General features: G+C 39.5%; 1 protein-coding gene across 1 annotated transcript in view; it reads left to right on the forward strand.

Moving 5' to 3' along the window:
- Positions 1–18,435, forward strand: part of FMN1 (formin 1) — a 358,987-nt gene that overhangs the window by 316,899 nt on the left and 23,653 nt on the right. The window contains exon 16 of the mRNA XM_077820284.1: positions 17,926–17,977. Within this exon, the coding sequence (XP_077676410.1) occupies positions 17,926–17,977 (52 nt within the window). The remainder of the gene's footprint in view (positions 1–17,925; positions 17,978–18,435) is intronic.

The following is an 18,435-nucleotide window of genomic DNA, read 5'->3' on the forward strand; positions in this document are numbered from 1 at the left end:
CATTTATAATGGGCCTATCTGTCAAAGTGCAGACAACTATTACATAAGCAAACAAGCATTCTCATGGATTGCATTTGCCGTCCCTTCCTTAGAAATACCTTTGGGGTATTTGAAATTATTTTAATCTACCTTCTATTTCTATTCTTCTATTTTTCCTTTCTGGACTGAGCTGTTCTTAGCTTGCTGTTGGTGAAAGCCATCTCAAGAGATAGAATGTACATCTTGCTCTGAACACAGTAAGATTTATGGCCATCTTGAGGTCTGGTGGAAGAGAGTTCCACTATCATGGGCTTAGCTGCTGAGGGGGCCCAGCCCAGTCTTGTCTCATCTTTGTCACTGTTAACATACTTGTTCCAGTTTACTGTAGCTGTTATTGCAGATCATGGTCATGTAGAGAGGGGAGATCTGTTTGATAGCCGCTTAAGGCCTTGAAGATCCCAATCAGTTAGTAATGGACAGAGAACCTTTGGAGCATTGGGATGATGTTTTTCACCACTCTGTGTTGTGCAGGAATAGCCTGCAGAGTATTAGACCATCTGGAGCATCTTCACAATATTTAAGGTCAGCCCCAGGTATGGTGTTTCAGTGACTAAACTCTGAAGCGATGAATGGATCATGGTGGTCAACTCTTTGTTCAGCAGGAAGGGGCACAGTCTCCCAGTCTTTGTAAGATAATCCAAGCCATTTGACAGGGCATAGACTGGGAGCTAAGAGACTTGGGTTCTGTTCCTGGCTGTGTCATTGACTCATTTTGTGACCTTGGGCAAGTAACTTAGTTTCCCTTCAACGAAATGGAGATAACACTGTCCTTGGTAAAGAGCTTTGAGCTGTATGGGTGGAAGAGCAACAAATTTGGGAGTTGAGGAGTAGTAAAGAAACCCAGGCTGGCATACCAATTTGGGTGGTGGAGATGGGTCCTCAACTTAGTGTGGTGTGACAGTTTTGGTTATTTCTTGAGAAGATTTTCCTTTCCCTACTATCACCACTTCTGTCTTGCCAGAATTGAGTTTCGTGTAGTTACTCTTGTGCTTATCTTGTTCAGGCACCAGACAGTTGGGTGATATACTATCTGTGTTTGGAACAAAGGAGTTGCAGAGCTGTGTCATCTGCATAGTGCTAGCATTAAAATCCATACCATCTCATGAGTTCCTGTAATGGATTTATATATGTGGAATAAAATGAAGGTGGAGGCAGATTGAATCTGTGAGTATTCTGCAAGAGAGAGCTTTTTTGGGGAAACAGGGGAGGAGGTTGTTGTTGCTGTTGGGTTGTTTTGTTTTTGGGTGCTTTTGCTGCCATATAAGCAACTTAAGAAGTACTGATGAAGAGCTTCTAATTAAGTTGTTCAATTTTTTATTATGACATATATTCACAACCAGGTGTATATGCAACTCCCATTACTGTGATTGGAGGAGTAAGTACCCTTTATTGATATTCTGTTTGTTTGTTTGTTTGTTTGAAGATTCTTCACCTGCCCCTTTTTTAGGATATCCATAGAATGTGGGAGATTTCAGAATAAATTCTCCTCGTTCATCACAGTCTGTAGAACACAGTAAACATTTTAAGTAATGTATTTGAATTAAAGGACTCTTTCAATTTGAAATACAGTCAGATTCAAAAGTAAGATAAAGTTAGTTCTATTTATACACCTGCCTTGAGGCCTTCTGCCAGTTTTTGAGGTTTTAAACTCACATTTTTTATAAATAGAAGTATTGTCTCCTTTGTTGCTATGTAAAGACAAACACAGACAGTGGAAAAACTAACTATATACAATGGTGACAGGTTTCAGAGTGGTAGCCGTGTTAGTCTGTATCAGCAAACACAACGAGGAGTCCTTGTGGCACCTTACAGACTAACAAATTTATTTGGGCATAAACTTTCGTGGGCTAAAAGCCACTTCATCAGATGCATGGAGCGAAAAATACCATAAGTGGTATATATATATACAGCACATGAAAAAATGGGAGTTGCCTTACCAAGTGGGGGGTCAGTGCTAACAAGGCCAATTCACAATTGGCCTTGTTAGCACTGACCCCCCACTTGGTAAGGCAACTCCCATCTTTTCATGTGCTGTATACATATACCATTTACTGTATTTTTCGCTCCATGCATCTGATGAAGTGGCTTTTAGCCCACGAAAGTTTATGCCCAAATAAATTTGTTAGTCTGTAAGGTGCCACAAGGACTCCTCGTTATATACAATGGGGAAACAGTGAATCTGACTATTCTCAAGGTGGTATCCATTGCACAAAGTAAGCAAGCAGGAAAAATAGATAACTTTTTTCACTAATCTTACAATTATACTAGTCCTAGGCTAATTCTTTTCTATACAAGTTTGCTTATTGCCTTCATCATAGTAGTATCTGAGCACCTTTCAGCAATGCACCGAGCAACATGACTAACATCTGTCTTGTGTGGTTTGTTCTTTCTCTCATCCTCTCCCCAGATGGAGAATTATGTATACAGTTTACGGTATTGTTTTGTTTGGGGGGGGGTTTATGTATACTGTGCTGTGTGTGTTGTATTAGAGAGGAAAAGGTTGGAAAAGTGCACCTTGAATTTGGAATGCGACTAGATGTTATTTATAAACATAGCAGGTAAAAAAAACCCTCAGACAAAGGATAAGTTTTTTTCAATTTGTCATCTCTTCAAACATGGTTTATTTATAGCTGCCATCTTGCTTTGACATATGTGTGACTTAGGTGCAATTTCTTTTAGAACATTGTTTCAAACCACAGCATTTTTTCCTTGCAATTAGCCACTTTCTTCCTCTGTTTAAAAATATTTTGTATAAAAGATTTGAAAAATAGATGTTATAAACAAGGATTATAAACAGTGATACTCAGTATTGAATGAAACTATAAACAGTCACAGTTTTTAATAGAAAAGGGATTTATTTTAAGTCTGGAAACAATATTTTAAATATATCATTATAATGATTCTTTCATCAGACTATCTTCTTTCATCAGACTAACATTCAAAAACCAGTTGGAGAACACTTCAATCTCTCTGGTCACTCGATTACAGACCTAAAAGTGGCAATACTTAAACAAAAAAACTTCAGAAACAGACTCCAATGAGAGACTGCTGAATTGGAATTAATTTGCAAACTGGATACAATTAACTTAGGCTTGAATAGAGACTGGGAGTGGATGGGTCATTACACAAAGTAAAACTATTTCCCCATGTTTATTCCCCACCGCCACCCCCCACTGTTCCTCAGACATTCTTGTCAACTGCTGGAAATGGCCCACCTTGATTATCACTACAAAAGGTCGCGCCCCCCCTCCCCCGCTCTTCTGCTGGTAATAGCTCACCTGAAGTGATCACTCTGGTTACAGCGTGTATGGTAACACCCATTTGTTTCATGTTCTCTATGTATATAAATCTCCCCACTGTATTTTCCACTGAATGCATCCAATGAAGTGAGCTGTAACTCACGAAAGCCTATGCTCAAATAAATGTGTTAGTCTCTAAGGTGCCACAAGTACTCCTTTTCTTTTTGCGAATACAGACTAACACAGCTGCTACTCTGAAACCTGTTGTTATCATAGTATCTGAAAAAAGCAAGTTTAAATAATATTGCTTTTTTCCTATTTAAAGAAAGTATTATTTATTTCATGAAATATAAATAAGTTATTTGGACAAAAGAATATTTAGGTGGATTTTTTTTTAATTTATCTTTCTTATGCATATATCTCAGACTCATTCCTAACACTTCATGGTAGATTTTGACCTTTATAAATAGGAAACCCACAGAATTAAAACCTAATTTACAGTGCAGACTTTTTCTGAAGTAATTTCTGTTTCTCCCCTGTAAAGAATACGAAAGGCTTTTCTTAATAAGAATTCTAGTGTGAGTACAATATTTATCAAAACATTGGACAGTCCCAGCAGAAAGGCTAACAAGTCAAGGAGCATGGAGACAACAGTTGCGGGGGGTGGATTTTGGATATAATATTACAACTTTTTGTTTTATATATTTTTCCATTATCTGATTTTCACATGCTTAATTTTGAGGAATATCTGAACGGTACCAATATCTGCAACTGACACAGTAACACAACTTGTACAGCTAGACATGCTCAGTCTTTTGTGAATTCACAATTGTTTATCTAAATCTGAATTAGCTAAATCTTCTCCAAATCAGAATTTTTCCAAAATTTTTCTGAATTCACTTTAGTCTTGATCAGTTCTGTCATCTCACCTTTAGAGATGATCCCTCTATATCAGCTCTGAGACTTGTAAGCAGGACAATATAGAGACATTTGCAGCATGCCTGTTCTGTGGATATATAGAAGACGTCTACCTCAAAGACTGCCCATTTGGCACATTTCACCAGCACTAGATTAACATTTATAAAAATAAGATTTCACTTAATTGTTGCCTAGTTTTAAATATAACAATGCAATATAAACTCATAGATTCAATTTTATTTTTAAATTGGTTATTTAACTTATCTCATGACCCAATTGCTTACCAAATCCGATGTTACAAATACTTTATGGTGTCACTTGGCAGAACAAAAAGTTGTGGAGGTGGGTATCTGTAAAGCTGCCAAGCAGGAGATTTTCAGAAGGTCAAATGCTTCTTCTCAATAATGTAGTTTTTCCATTCATGCTTTTTATCGACAGTCTTTGTTTCTTAAAGAACCTTCATAGCTTTTTTTTATTTATACAAAAACCTAGCAAAGAAACAGATGTGTCCCATATAAAATATGCAATAAATCTTGTCTCACAAATTCTTTGCTCTGAACTTTCTGACAGAAACTGTCAAATATCCATTTTAATTCTGGTATAAAATGTTCACTTTATGTCATGGCGCCAACCACCATATGCCGGAATAAAGTCAGTAACCAGCAATAAAAAAAGGCAACATAAGCACCTTTGAAACAGTACAAGCAATCAACAGTGAGAAAGGTCTATATAAATCTATGGAGAATTAATCTCAGCTTTGCCACTATCCTGCTGTGCGTTTACAATGAGCCTCTGCTCCCGACCACCAGAAGTGACTTACTTTGCAAAGGGAGTGTGTCCTAATGAGGGGAAAATGCATGAAAAGGAAAGCAGTCGGCTTTTAAACCCCTATCCCTTGGATCACCTAGAAGAGCATGTCCTAGTGTGTTCAAACATGTGGGGCCACTACACATCTAGCATCGCTGTACTTTAGCTGATCATGTGAAACCAATCTTTACTAAGCTCAATCAGCAGAAATGACTTCAGCTTCATAAATCATTGTTATCATCCCACAGGAGGAGGTAACGGTATGGTTTTTCTCTTCTAAAACATTTCAAGCCACTGGTTTCACAAGCTTTTCTGAAATTAGTTTCATTCCATTTGTACAATTACCCATTCTTTACCCACCAGATTGACTTTTGCCTCTGTCTTCCAATTAACTTATTATTTGGGTATTTACATCTACCTTATGTTTTAGAGAAGATCTGTTTCCTATTGATATTAACAATCATTCATCATGCATTTGAATGTATCACCCTTGCTATAAGAATGTGCTGATCCTTAAAGTTTTCACTTATGCTTACAACAGAAGACTGTAGTTATATTAAATCTGCCTGGTTTATTTTCCCAAACAGAGATCAGATTGATTTTAACCTTATTTTGTTTTAAAGGGATTAGAACTAATTTTCCAGGTCTGTAAACTGTTTGGATACACTTAGTCATCTCAAAGAGATAAATCTACATAATCACATTGGAATTAGACCACAGAATTATGTAGCTGATATTTAAAAAAAATTAAATTAAAAGTTGAATATGTTTCTATTATACTTAAGTACTAACAGGCTTTAAAAACTATTTACTTTCTGGAATCACAAGTGGAAGGAGTAGTTGGTTAATGCAGGCTTACTTGCATTTCAACAGAGTGCAGTTTTAACCAATTTAAGTGAAAGAAGAGAGTGCAGAATTTGATTCTGACTCTTACTATACAATTAATTTTAATAGCTGCAGAATATGGGAATAGAGAAATACAGGATTCTTAACATTAGTCCTGATTTTACAGAAGTGATGATCATTCTGTGTTCAAGTTAACTGAATAAATAGCCTTAACTATATTTAAAAAGATATTTTTTAGAATATCAATACAAGCACCAATTTAAAAACCCCTCTAATTTAAAGAAAAATGTTTTAGACAGGAAGTTGAATAAATACGTTATATAAATTTCTTTCTTTCTTGAGCTAATCTTTTTCAAGAAGGGAGCTATTTATGTTAAGAGATATCAGAATAATGAATGAACATCATAGAATGACTAGCTCAGTAGTTCATGGCTCTAAAGTTCTAGTAAACTGACCTTCAACACTTCTTCCGGCAAATTTATAGACAGCATTATCACGTTTAAAACAAAGCATAATTTCTTAGTTTCTTTTTTATTACCTCTGATAATAAACACTTTCTCTAATGTGTATTGCTTGAATGTGTTCTGCAGTGTATACAGTCGGTATATTGGTGTAATGTATACATGTAACCACTATTCTTTGGTAATATTAGGAATACTGAACAGTTTTATAGTGTTCTGCATGTTCAACAAACATTCATTAGTTCTCACAACACCCTTTTTCTTGTAGCAAGGTAAGTGATGTTAATTCCATCATATGGATAGTGAAACTACGTTAGAGAAATTAAAGCAACTTGTCCAAAGTTGTGCAGAGACTGTTAACAAGAGAAAATTTTGTACATCTTTTTTACATCAGGTGCAGTTGCACTTGTTTTTAAAACTGTTTATGGATTAGTGTAGACCAAATTAAACTGTTTTCAAAACCGATTCAGAAAAGCATAGTTTAGACCTCATGGAGGCAAATCTAAAAATAGTTTTGAATTATTTCAGTTTATCTATACTAGCAATAAAACTATTTTGAAGACTGATGTTAAAAATGTGTGCGATGTTTTCTATGTAGACAAAGCCAAATAATCAGGCAGAGGGCAGTCAGAATTAGAACCCATGTCCTTCTGCCTACCAGTTGTTTGCCTAATTCATTAGAGTGTGCTTTCTCTCACAAATGGGACATATCAATTGTAACTGTTATTTTATTATTCAAATGTGTTTTTAATCGGTAGAGATTGTAATTATTTGAGAGAGATTTAGATTATTTTAAAAAGCCATTTTAAACCTACAACTAAAGCCAAAGAAGTAGAATTATCTTCAACTGACGCACCAAGAGTCACTGAAAATCCAACAGTTCAAAGACCAGAAGAACCCCTGTGACCACCTAGTCTGATGTCCTGTATAACACAGGCCATAGAATTTCCTCAAAATAATACTTGTTTGAACTACAACATGTCTCTTTTTAAAAATAACCAATCTTGATTAACAAGTTGCCAGTGATGGAAAATCCACCACAACCTTTAATAAATTATTTCAAGGATTAATTACCCTCACAGTTAAAAATCTGTGCCTTATTTCTAGTCTGAATTTGTGTAGCTTCAGCTTCTAGCTGCTAAATCTTCTTATACCTATGTAAAAATAATTATTTCTTTGTTCACACAGTTTTGCAGATCCAAAATAGTTCTCCCATTTATGTGCAGCATATCATATTTTCCAAAACATCAGGGAGAAATTGTTATTCTCAGTTGCAAATTGATCAATGCTTTCTTGCTCATAAACACAGTAACATTTATTAACATTTATTTCCCACCCCCACCCCCAAGTAGTGTTTAAAAGTCAGCTTTTATTTTCTAAATAAGATGATTCATGACTGGATAACTTTTATTTTTAGCTTACATTACTGAAGAATGATCTGTATATATTACTCTGATAGTCTAGAATAGATTCAAGACATACAATATAGATTTGATGAACTGATATGCAACTTCATTGCTACCTGTTCTAGTTTGAGTTTAAAAAGTTAGCTCAGATTCAGTAAATTATCCGAAGAGAATTAATCAAATAGTGAGCAGCAGAAAAACAAATATTAAGAACCTGTAAGTAAGTTAATTTCTCATTATTTTTGAAGTATTACATTTGAAGCCATAGGATAGGAACTGTTTGCATAGGAATGGTGAGGGGTTACTACATGAATAATCTATAGCTATCTCAAGTTTAGGTGTGAACTTGTCAAATCTGAAACATTAGACATAGTTGGATCTGGTCAATATCTGAATGGGAACCTCTCAACAAAAAAAAGGAGTTTAAAAAAATCAGGTATTGTAAGTTTTCTCTCATGTTTGTTATATTCACTAGTAGAGTCTAGTATTAACTAGTAAGCTTTCTAGGGCAGGGATTGTATCTTCCTTTTTGTATAGTACCTAACTCAATGGTACACATAATAAATAATAATAATGAGGGTACTGAAGAAAATCAAGTCTTTACAAAGGCAGCACTAGAAATACGGGTTATCTTGTTTCAGAGGGGTAGCTGTGTTAGTCTGTATCAGCAAAAACAACAAGGAGTCCTTGTGGCACCTTAGAGACTAACAAATGTATTTGGGCATAAGCTTTCATGGGCTATTACCCACTTCATCAGATACATGGAGTGAAGAACACAGTAGGAAGGTATAAATATACAGCACAGGAAAAGATGGGAGTGGCTTTACCAAGTGGCGGATCGGTGCTAACGAGGACAATTCAATCAGGGTGGATGTGGCCCATTCCCAACAGTTGACAAGATGGGGTGAATATCAACACAGGCAAAATTACTTTTTGTAGTGACCCAGCCACTCCCAGTCTTTATTCAGGCCTAATTTGATGGTATCGTGTTTGGAAATTAATTCAAGTTCTGCAGTTTCTTGTTGAAGTCTGTTTTTGAAGTTTTTTTGTTAAAAAATGGCCACTTTTAAGTCTGTTATTGAGTGTCCAGGGAGATTGAAGAGCTCTGCTACTGGTTTTTGAATGTTACAATTCTTGATGTCTGTTTCGTGTCCATTCATTCTTTTACGCGGAGACTGTCTGGTTTGGCCAATGTACATGGCAGAGGGGCATTGCTGGCACATCATGGCATATATCACATTGGTAGATGTGCAGGTGAACGAGCCCCTGATGGTGTGGCTGATGTGGTTAGGTCCTATGATAGTGTCTCTTGAATAGATATGCGGACAGAGTTGACAACAGGGTTTGTTGCAGGGATTGGTTCCTGGGTTAGTGTTTCTGTTGTGTGGTGTGTGGTTGCTGGTGAGTATTTGCTTCAGGTTGGGGGGGTTGTCTGTAAGTGGGGACTGGCCTGTCTCCCAAGGTCTGTGAGAGTGAGGGATCATCCTTCAGGATAGGATGTAGATCCTTGATGATGCACTGGAGAGGTTTTAGTTGTGGGCTGTAGGTGATGGCTAGTGGCGTTCTGTTACTTTCTTTGTTGGGCCTGTCTTGTAGTAGGTGACTTCTGTGTACCTTTCTGGCGCTGTCAATCTGTTGCCTCAATTCCCCAGGTGGCTCTTGTAGTTTTAAGAATGCTTGATAGAGATCTGGAGGTGTTTGTCTCTGTCTGAGGGATTGGACCAAATGCGGTTGTATCTTAGGGCTTGGCTATAGACAAAGGGATCGTGTGATGTGGTCTGGATGAAAGCTGGAGGCATGTAGGTAAGTATAACGGTCAATAGGCTTTCGGTGTAGGGCGGTGTTTATGTGACTATAGCACTGTAGTGTCCAGGAAGTGGATCTCTTGTGTGGACTGGTCCAGGCTGAGATTGATGAAATCCTGCATGTTCTTTTTCTTCCAGTATCTCCTCACAAAAAGCTCTGAATTTTCTGGCACTTGTTAATTTAATTAATATCCTTTAGGTAATTCAGAATGAGTTTACAGTGTGTTGATTTCATTTTACATTTTTGTTTTACTTTTCTGGTGTGAAGTAACAATAATCCTCCTTTTCTGTAACTGATCCCATTGTTATTTCTGAGCACCTTTGTGTCCTATTGTTACTGTACATATTCTAAGTATGGTATATTAAGTACTGTGATCTGTAAAAGAAAAGTAAATGCTTTCTGAAGTTGGATGAATCTCATGTGAAGTATAAAATCTCCCTTTGTCTCATTAGCAAAACTGGGTTTCTCCGTTTGTAACAATACAATAACATCCACTTCTTTAGTGGGCATCCTATTGATTTATGTCTATTATGCTGAGTTTTTAAAACCCGGTATATTTAAATTTAATGGTATAAAAATGCAAAGATGATATTCTAATTCCCCTTCCTACTTTCTGTTTTTACATCCTACAGCCTTCATATGTGTACTCCTAAAAAATCGCTCAATTGCATGTAAAATACTTGTAAATAGTTTTTTAAATAATTGTTTCCCATTCATTAGTTTGAATGCACATTTAAACCAGATTTCAAGAAATTTATATTTTCATAAACATCACACATTTTAATTTGTTGTAGTATCAGAATTGTCAACATCTAGCAGTTGGTATTCACTATATTCATATTGTACTTGTCAACAGTGAAGTAGATTATTAGTAAAAAGGATTAAAGGATCCTACATAAAATTTCATTTAAGAATACACTGCATAAACTTGCCAAGTCACACACAGTTAACTAGCATCAGTTAGTTAATACACACAAAGAGAAAAGGAGTACTTGTGGCACCTTAGATCTCTGTGTGTATATAATGTCTGCTGCAGTTTCCACGGTGTGCATCCAATGAAGTGAGCTGTAGCTCATGAAAGCTCATGCTCAAATAAATTGGTTAGTCTCTAAGGTGCCACAAGTACTCCTTTTCTTTTTGCGAATACAGACTAACACGGCTGTTACTCTGAAACCTGTCTTAATACACACAGTATTTGATAGGTTGGTTGAAAACTAGAGATGGTCCATGGAGGTGATGATAAATCAAAGTGGCTGAGTAACTTTGGCTGAAGTAAAAAAGTAACCATGCCACTGAATGCTGACTTACATGGAGTAAAAATAGTAAACCTGCCAAAATAAAAAAAAATCTGATCTAAATTATTAGGATTCATACCATACAATTCATCTATTGATACACTTGTTTAAAATGCCAGAAGGAAGCACAATATAATTAGAATATTCTGTAATCAAAGTGGTTCATTTCTGATTATGGGACTGTGCCCTGAGCATGCAATCCTATTATAATTTCTCCTTCCCTCAGCTCCACCCTCACTCCCCACCAGTACTGACTTCTAGCATTTTTTTCTTAGGGATGGGTTGATCCTGCCAGGCCTGGGGGAAAGGGAAAAGACTTCAGGCAGATCCACAAAGGGACTTAGGTGCCTAATCCCAGTTTTAGGCACCTCAGTTCCAGTTTAAAGCACCACTGCAATCCACAAAACGCCCTCTCAGCTGCCATCTAACCCTGTGGTCCCCGAACTCACATGGGGCCTAAATTTTTGCTTTGCCTAAGTTTCTGCCTCTGGGCACGCACACTGCTGCCTCACTCTAGGGGTATGTCCACACTTATAATGCTACAGCGGTGTCACTGTCGCACTTCAGTGTAGACACTGACTACAGCTATGAGAGGGGTTCTCCAAAACCGTGGTAGCTAGGTTGATGGAAGAATTCTTCCATCGACCTAGTGCTGTCTACATGAACGGTTAGGTCAGCCTAACGTTTTCTCTCAGGGATGTGGATTTTTCACACCCCTAAGAGACATAGCGATGCCAATGTAAGTTTTCAGTGTAGACAAGCTCTAGGTGTTCAGATGCCTGTCTCACATCTAAACCCCAGTGTGATCTACAAATTGGGGAAAGATAGCTGGAGGAGCACCTGTCTTCCCTTTGGGGCCTGGTCCAGTAGGCATGCTCTGAGCCTAACTCCACGCAAAATGGCCTGGGGAAGAGACAGGGGAGGAGGAAGAGGTAGCCTCCTTTGTAACCTTTAGCCCAGTGGTTAGGGTACCTACCCAGGATGTGGCAGTCCTCTGTTCAATTCCTCCCTCTGCCTGATGAGGGGAAGGGATTTCCCATCTCTTGGGTGAGTGCCTTAGCCAATGAACTACAGAATGATTCTCGCTCTCTCTGGCCCAATTAACATGCAGTTATTTAATTAAAGTGGAATGCTTCAACAAGAGATATGTGGAGTGACCCACATCAGAATATCCCAGCATTCCAATGGCTAGGACACTCTCCTGCCTAAGAGATGGGGAGCCCCTGTTTTAATCCCTTCTCATCAAGCAGAGGGGGGAATTGAACTAAGGCCTCCCACATCTCAGGTGAGTTCCCTAACCACTCAGCTAAAGATTGTAAGAGAGGTATAAAATGTATGTGTGTTTGTCACAGAATTGGTCTCACTATGCTGCAGACTATATGGGACTCTGCAAGTGACTTAAAAGATTAGTTTAGTTTTGTGAAATCATTTTAAAATTGAAATTCTCACTATAAAAATTGTCAAAGAATATTTTCTGAGTTTTCCTTATCAGATAAACACAATGAAATACAGTATAAGTAGAATAATAACTGTTTTGCTTTGTTTTTGTTTTGTTTTTTTAATCTAAGGACATTTTCACTTTAACAGCAGTGGGCGCCTTACTGGCAAAAAATCCCCTCCTTTTTCACCTATGAATTATAGCTGGGCCTTTCTTCACTCCCTGGAGTTGTAGGAGGGACTGGTAGCTCTATGGAGAAAGAGATGCTTCTTGGAAGAGGCTGTATCTCCACTTCCATTGTGGAGCAAAAGCATAGCTCCCACTGGTAGCAGATACATTAATGGGGGCCTGTTTCCATTTCACTCCTTGTTGCAAGCAACTGCAGGAAGGACCAGCCTTACATCTGGTCTACACTAGCACTTTTGTCGATACGATTTTGTCGCTCAGGGATGTGAAAAAACACATCCCTACCCAACATAAGTTACACCAACAGAAGCGCAGGTGTAGACAGTGATATGTCAGCAGGAAACATTCTCCCCCAGACAGAGCTACCCCTGCTTATTGGGGTGGTTTAATTATGCCAGTGGAAGAGCCCTCTCCCATCAGCACAGAGCGGCTACATGGGAGACCTTACAGCGGCGCAGCCGTATCAGTACAGCTGTGTGCTGTAAGGTCTGTAGTGTAGACATAGCTGAAGTCCAGTTTTACATCTTTCTTACTCTTTATTAGCCACCATCCACTTTATTAGTGGATGGTCAGGAGCCAGGAACTATATTGCACTCCTCGTCTCATGGGATAATGGCAATTTTTTTTATTCTTTTTTGTTCGCCCTGAACAAACAAGGAAATGATCTTTCACTTGAAATGTAGCACTGGACACCTATGTCCAGGGTGACAATAGCTGCATTTCAAGAGGAGTACCATGAGACAACCTAGACTGAGGGAACTAAGGGCTTGTCTGCACGTACTTTCAGGGGGTTTTCATCTAGTTTAGTTAACTTGGTGCAGAAGGCTCTGTGAACTCTCACAGACTGCATGGCTTATGTCAATTGCATGGAAACCAGTTCCTAATTGACTAAAACCAATGTAAAATAAGTCTAGTCTAAACCAGAATATGTATCCACACAGCCTTTTGCACTGTCATAAGGCAGGCCTGTCTGGAGTGCTCTCCTACGGCACCACAGGCCCGTCTGCCTCAGTTTCTCTCCTTTAGAATCCCATGAAATAATCCACAGTCTTTCCAAGTATAAATATGGACCTTGTGAGGTTAATTTATTCATAGGCACTGACTCCATGAGTGCTCAGGGGCTGGAGCACCCACAGGGAAAAAATAGTGGGTGCTGAGCACCCACCAGCAGCCCAGCCCCCAGCACCTCCCACCCACCAGTGGGCCCCATGGATCAGCACCTCCTCCTCCCTCCCCGCACCTCCCGACCACCATGAACAGCTGTTTTGCAGCATGCAGGAGGCTGGGGAGGAGCGAGGACACGGCGCGCTCAGGGGCAGAACTGGGCAGGAAGAGGCTGGGTGGGGGTAGAGTGGGGCCTAGGGGAAAGGGGTGGAGTGGAGGCAGGGCCTGGGGCAGGGCCAGAGGGCGAGCAACCCTTGGCACTCTGGAAAGTGAGCACCTCTGAATTTATTACAAAAGTTCCATACGCATAAATCATAAGAAGAGTCCCACAACCATGGTCTAGATTTCCTCCAGCATAGTCAAACGGTACATGCAACATACAGTCCCAGCAACTCTGTCCCAGCAGTCAGAGAGGTTTTCCCCAGCCAGTAAGCCGGGTACTTTGAATGTCGACCTCCCTGGAGCGCAACCCTGTTTTTCCCAGTGGCAACCCCCCAGCTTCTCTGCTGGGAGCATCCTAACCAGTGGAGCATCCCTTACTCTCCTTGGCCTCTCACGGTTCCTTTGGGTCCAGCTTCTTGCTCTGTGGATGTCGGGGGTAAGCCCCTCCACTGTTCTCCTGCCTTCAGCCCTCTCTGTCCCTTGGCTCTGGTTCTCCAGCTTAGAACCAGCAGGCAATTCTCCTCTGCTGCCCCTCCAGCCCTGCTCTGGCTTTGGGGTGCCAGCCAGCAAACCCCTCCTGCTGCTTTCCTGAACTTCAGCCTTCTCCCAGGTCCCAAACATACAGTCTCCTATACAATTCCTCCCTCTTCCCAGGGAGGGCCTGCAGCAAGCTTTCTTCTCCACAGCTTTCCCCCAAAGACCTGTGTCAGTTTCCTGGCTGATTCTTACCAGGACTCTCTGACCTTTTATGTCCCCCAGGTGCTGCCCCACCCTCTTATTTGGCCAAATGGGAGCACCTGCTCTGGCACAGAGGCGCTGGTTCTATTGCTTGTACTGGGGCCGGCCATCCTGTGGCACACTATTAACTACATTGGTTCAAAAACCAATTTAAATTAAACCAATCTAACTTTCTTTTGTAGACAAGCCATTAATCAGTTTTAATTCAAACTTTTAGCTCTTTGGATGTACATTTATGTGGACAGATATTTTGGGTTAAGAGTGTCTTATTTTGATTTAGTTTAAATAGTTAAAATCAACTTAAATCCAAATAGGACTCATTTAAGCTGAAATAAGAGTGTCTACACACAGACTTGCAGAAGAATAACAAAAGCTGTGAATTAAAACCAGTTTTTGCCTTCTCTGTTTGCAGCAATACACTAGTTTACCTTGTCAGTTTTTAAATGGTTTAGTTAAATGAGTGCAAACCCCTGTTTGGATATCTTTATTTTAGTTTAAGAATGGTTTTGTTTGGTTCATCTTAAATCAAACTGAATATAAGCAAGTATATCAAATCTATGTAATCCTATTTGAAACCAAAATATAAGCATTCACAATGTTTTTTGCACCTGTTAAACTAAATTGGCTTAAAATCATATTGTAGGGCTGGTCTACACTTAAAATTTATCCAAACCCCTGAGTGCTGTAACTATGGTGACCTAATGCCTGATACAGAGACAGCTAGCTCTCCCAAAGAATGCTTTTGTCAACCTAGCTACCATCACTTGGGTGGGGAGATGGAGTTCCTACAGTGACAGAACAACTCTTTCCATTGACGTATTCTGTGTCTACTTTATGCATTGGCAGCGAAATAGGCCAGGTTTACACTACAGAGCTAGAGCAGTGTAACTGCATCACTCGGGGGGTATGAAAAATCCACACTCCTGAGCAATATAGTTAGACCAACCTAACCACCCCATGTAGACAGCACCATATAAACAGGGGAGCTTCTCCCGTTGGTATAGCTTCTGCCTCCCAGGGAGGTGGATTCACTATGCCAATGGGAAAAGCTCTCCCATCAGTGTAAGCACTACAGTAGCACAACTGCGCCAATGCAGCCTTTTAAGTGTAGACCTGCTCATAGCTACAGCACCATAGCTATGCTTCAACAGGGCTAGTAGTATAGGCATAGCTTTAAATTAAACCAGTGCAACTTTATTGTGTAGATAATAGCCTTTTTGGTTACTTCAGTTCCAGTTTGTGTGTAAACCACTTGTCTACATAAGAGTGTTGCACTGGTTTAACTTAAATTGGTTTAAAATTTAAAATTGGTGCAAAATCCTTTGTAGACACTCTTATTTTCATTTAAAAGTGGCTTATTTCAGTTTATCTGAACTGGTAAAGAATCAGTTTAAGCTAAATTGATATATACCAGTCATCTCAGCCCGAAATCAGTGTGTACACACCAAGTCATTTTACCTGTTTAATTACATTGGTTTAAAATCAAACCTTTAGTGAAATGGTTGCAAGTCTTTAGTTAAATGGTTGCAAGTTTATGTGTGGACATGGCCTAAGAAAAGTCAAAGTTCATTGTAATGCAAAGAAGGAATTCAGGACTTTTAGTCCACTTCACTATGGCTTTGTCTACACTAAAAGAAAAAATTTGTAACCATAGACAGTTGTCAACAGTTGTCAGTGATGCAGTAGCACTAATGTAGGCTCTACTGTAGTGAGGACTCTTTGGACAGAATCAAGACAGAGTTCTTTATCTCTGTGTCATTAAAACTTCTGAGTCCTGTTAACACTAGGACTTACACCAGTCAAGCTGCACTATTGCTGGTATAGGAGTACACATTTTTCTACTGCGGATGTCTCCTGTAGGTGGAATTTTGCTCTATCCAAATTAAACGTAAGTGGGTTCCACCATACATTGAATGTAGAAGAAGCATCCAAGATTTTGAAAAGTGGTTAATGATCTGGGGTGCCTCCATTTTAGAATTTGAGAAACCTTTTCAGAAAGTGCAAAGCCTCCATTTCTGAACATCAGGCTACTTCTAGTGTCTCAAATGGGTATTCAGCAACTGAAGCATCCAAAATCACTTGTCACTTTTAAAAATCTTGGCGATGGTTTCTAAAAAGCAAGTATAGAGTGTATATCATAATTTTGGGACATATATTTCCACTTTGCCAGCTTTCTGAACAAAGTGTAGTATTAGTGTGAAATGGATGAAGTTATTAACTACTCTTTAGTGTCTATCCAGCAAATCCAATGGTACATCCTGTAAGAACAGATTAAGGGCATATCTACACAGCACTTTCATCGTTAAAACTTTTGTCATTCAGGGGTGTGAAAAAAACACACACCCCGAATGACAGAAGTTGTACCGGCAGAATGCGCCGGTGTGGACAGCGCTTCATCAGCAGGAGATGCTGTCCCAGTGATGAAGCTGCTGCCCCTCACTGGGGGTGGTTTTATTTTCTCACTAGGAAAGCTCTCTCCTGTTGACAAAGAGCCGCTACATCATGCACCTTGCAACGACACAGCTGCAGTGGCACAGCTGTGGTGTTCTAAGGTGTGCAGTGTAGACATAACGTTAATCTTACAGGTTTTTGTCTCTAATAATAGAGGAAACTTAGATAAGTGAGTTATTTTTAAAATGGAAATAAAAATAATTTGCATTACATAGGAAGAAGTTGCGATATAATATGCTTAAGGCTATGATTTTGTCATGGATATTTTTAGTCATGAACAGGTCACGGGCAATAAACAAAAAGTCACAGAAGCCCGTGACCTGTCCCTGATTTTTACTAAAAACGTCCCTGACAAAATGGGGAGGGAGGATCCAGCACTCTGCTGCACCTCCCTCCCCCTCTCCCTCCCCCCCCCCCCCAGAGGCTGGGAGCTGCAGGGACCCCATTGCCCAGTGGCTGGGAGGGGTCCCCCACCACCCAGCAGGGCTGAGAGCTGCTGGGGGGGCTCTGCCAGCGGTGGAGTCTGGGGAGCTCTGGGGGCCCCCGGCTGCTGAGCAGCTCTGGGGTCCCTCTGTCACTGCCAGTGTCTGGGAGCCCTCCCTACCCCCAGCCACTGAGCAGCTCCGGGGTCCCTCTGCTGCCCATGGAGGCTGGTCTGCTGTGGGGTCCCCAGTATCATGGAGGTCGCTGGAAATCATGGATTCTGTGACTTTTGCAACCTCTGTGACATAATCTTAGCCCCACTAACTATTTTAAACATTACTTTCAAAATCTGAGTATTCCCTACTGAAAAACTCACTTATTAAAAATATGGGCCAATGGTTGAAAAATAATGAAATGTTTATTGTTATCTGTATTATGCAAGCCATCAAACCTGAACATAAAAAAATGTGTACTACAAAGAATACTTTAAAACAAAGTACAATAGTCAAATCCGTATTTAAAATACCAATATTTTTCCATTTGCAGCTAAAGAAGAACATAAGACAGAAGAGAGCTGTTTGGAAAATGCACAAAAAAGGTAACTTCTCCAGTCCTTTCAAACAGATATTTGACCAAAATGTAATATGTTATTGATTCTAGGAATTCAACAGGAATGAAATAGGAAAGGCTACTGTAGTTCAAAACAGTACTCAGTGTCATACGTTCTTATGTCGTGTTGCGGAATAGGATGTGAACCAAGTGGTTTGAACCAAATAATCTGAGTATGCAGTTTTAATTTTTTTTTCATAAGCGAATTGAATCTTGGTCTCTCAGAATAATTTAATAATTCAGTTTTGTTCAGTGAAAATGTACTGAGGTGCCATTTTGATAGAATCATAGAATATCAGGGTTGGAAGGGACCTCAGGAGGTCATGTAGTCCAACCCCCTGTTCAAAGCAGGACCCATCCCATACTAAATCATCCCAGCCAGGGCTTTGTCAAGCCTGACCTTAAAAACTGCTAGGGAAAGAGATTCCACCACCTCCCTAGGTAACG

The sequence above is a fragment of the Eretmochelys imbricata genome, chromosome 6 (assembly GCF_965152235.1).
Source record: "Eretmochelys imbricata isolate rEreImb1 chromosome 6, rEreImb1.hap1, whole genome shotgun sequence".
Lineage (NCBI taxonomy): Eukaryota > Metazoa > Chordata > Testudines > Cheloniidae > Eretmochelys > Eretmochelys imbricata.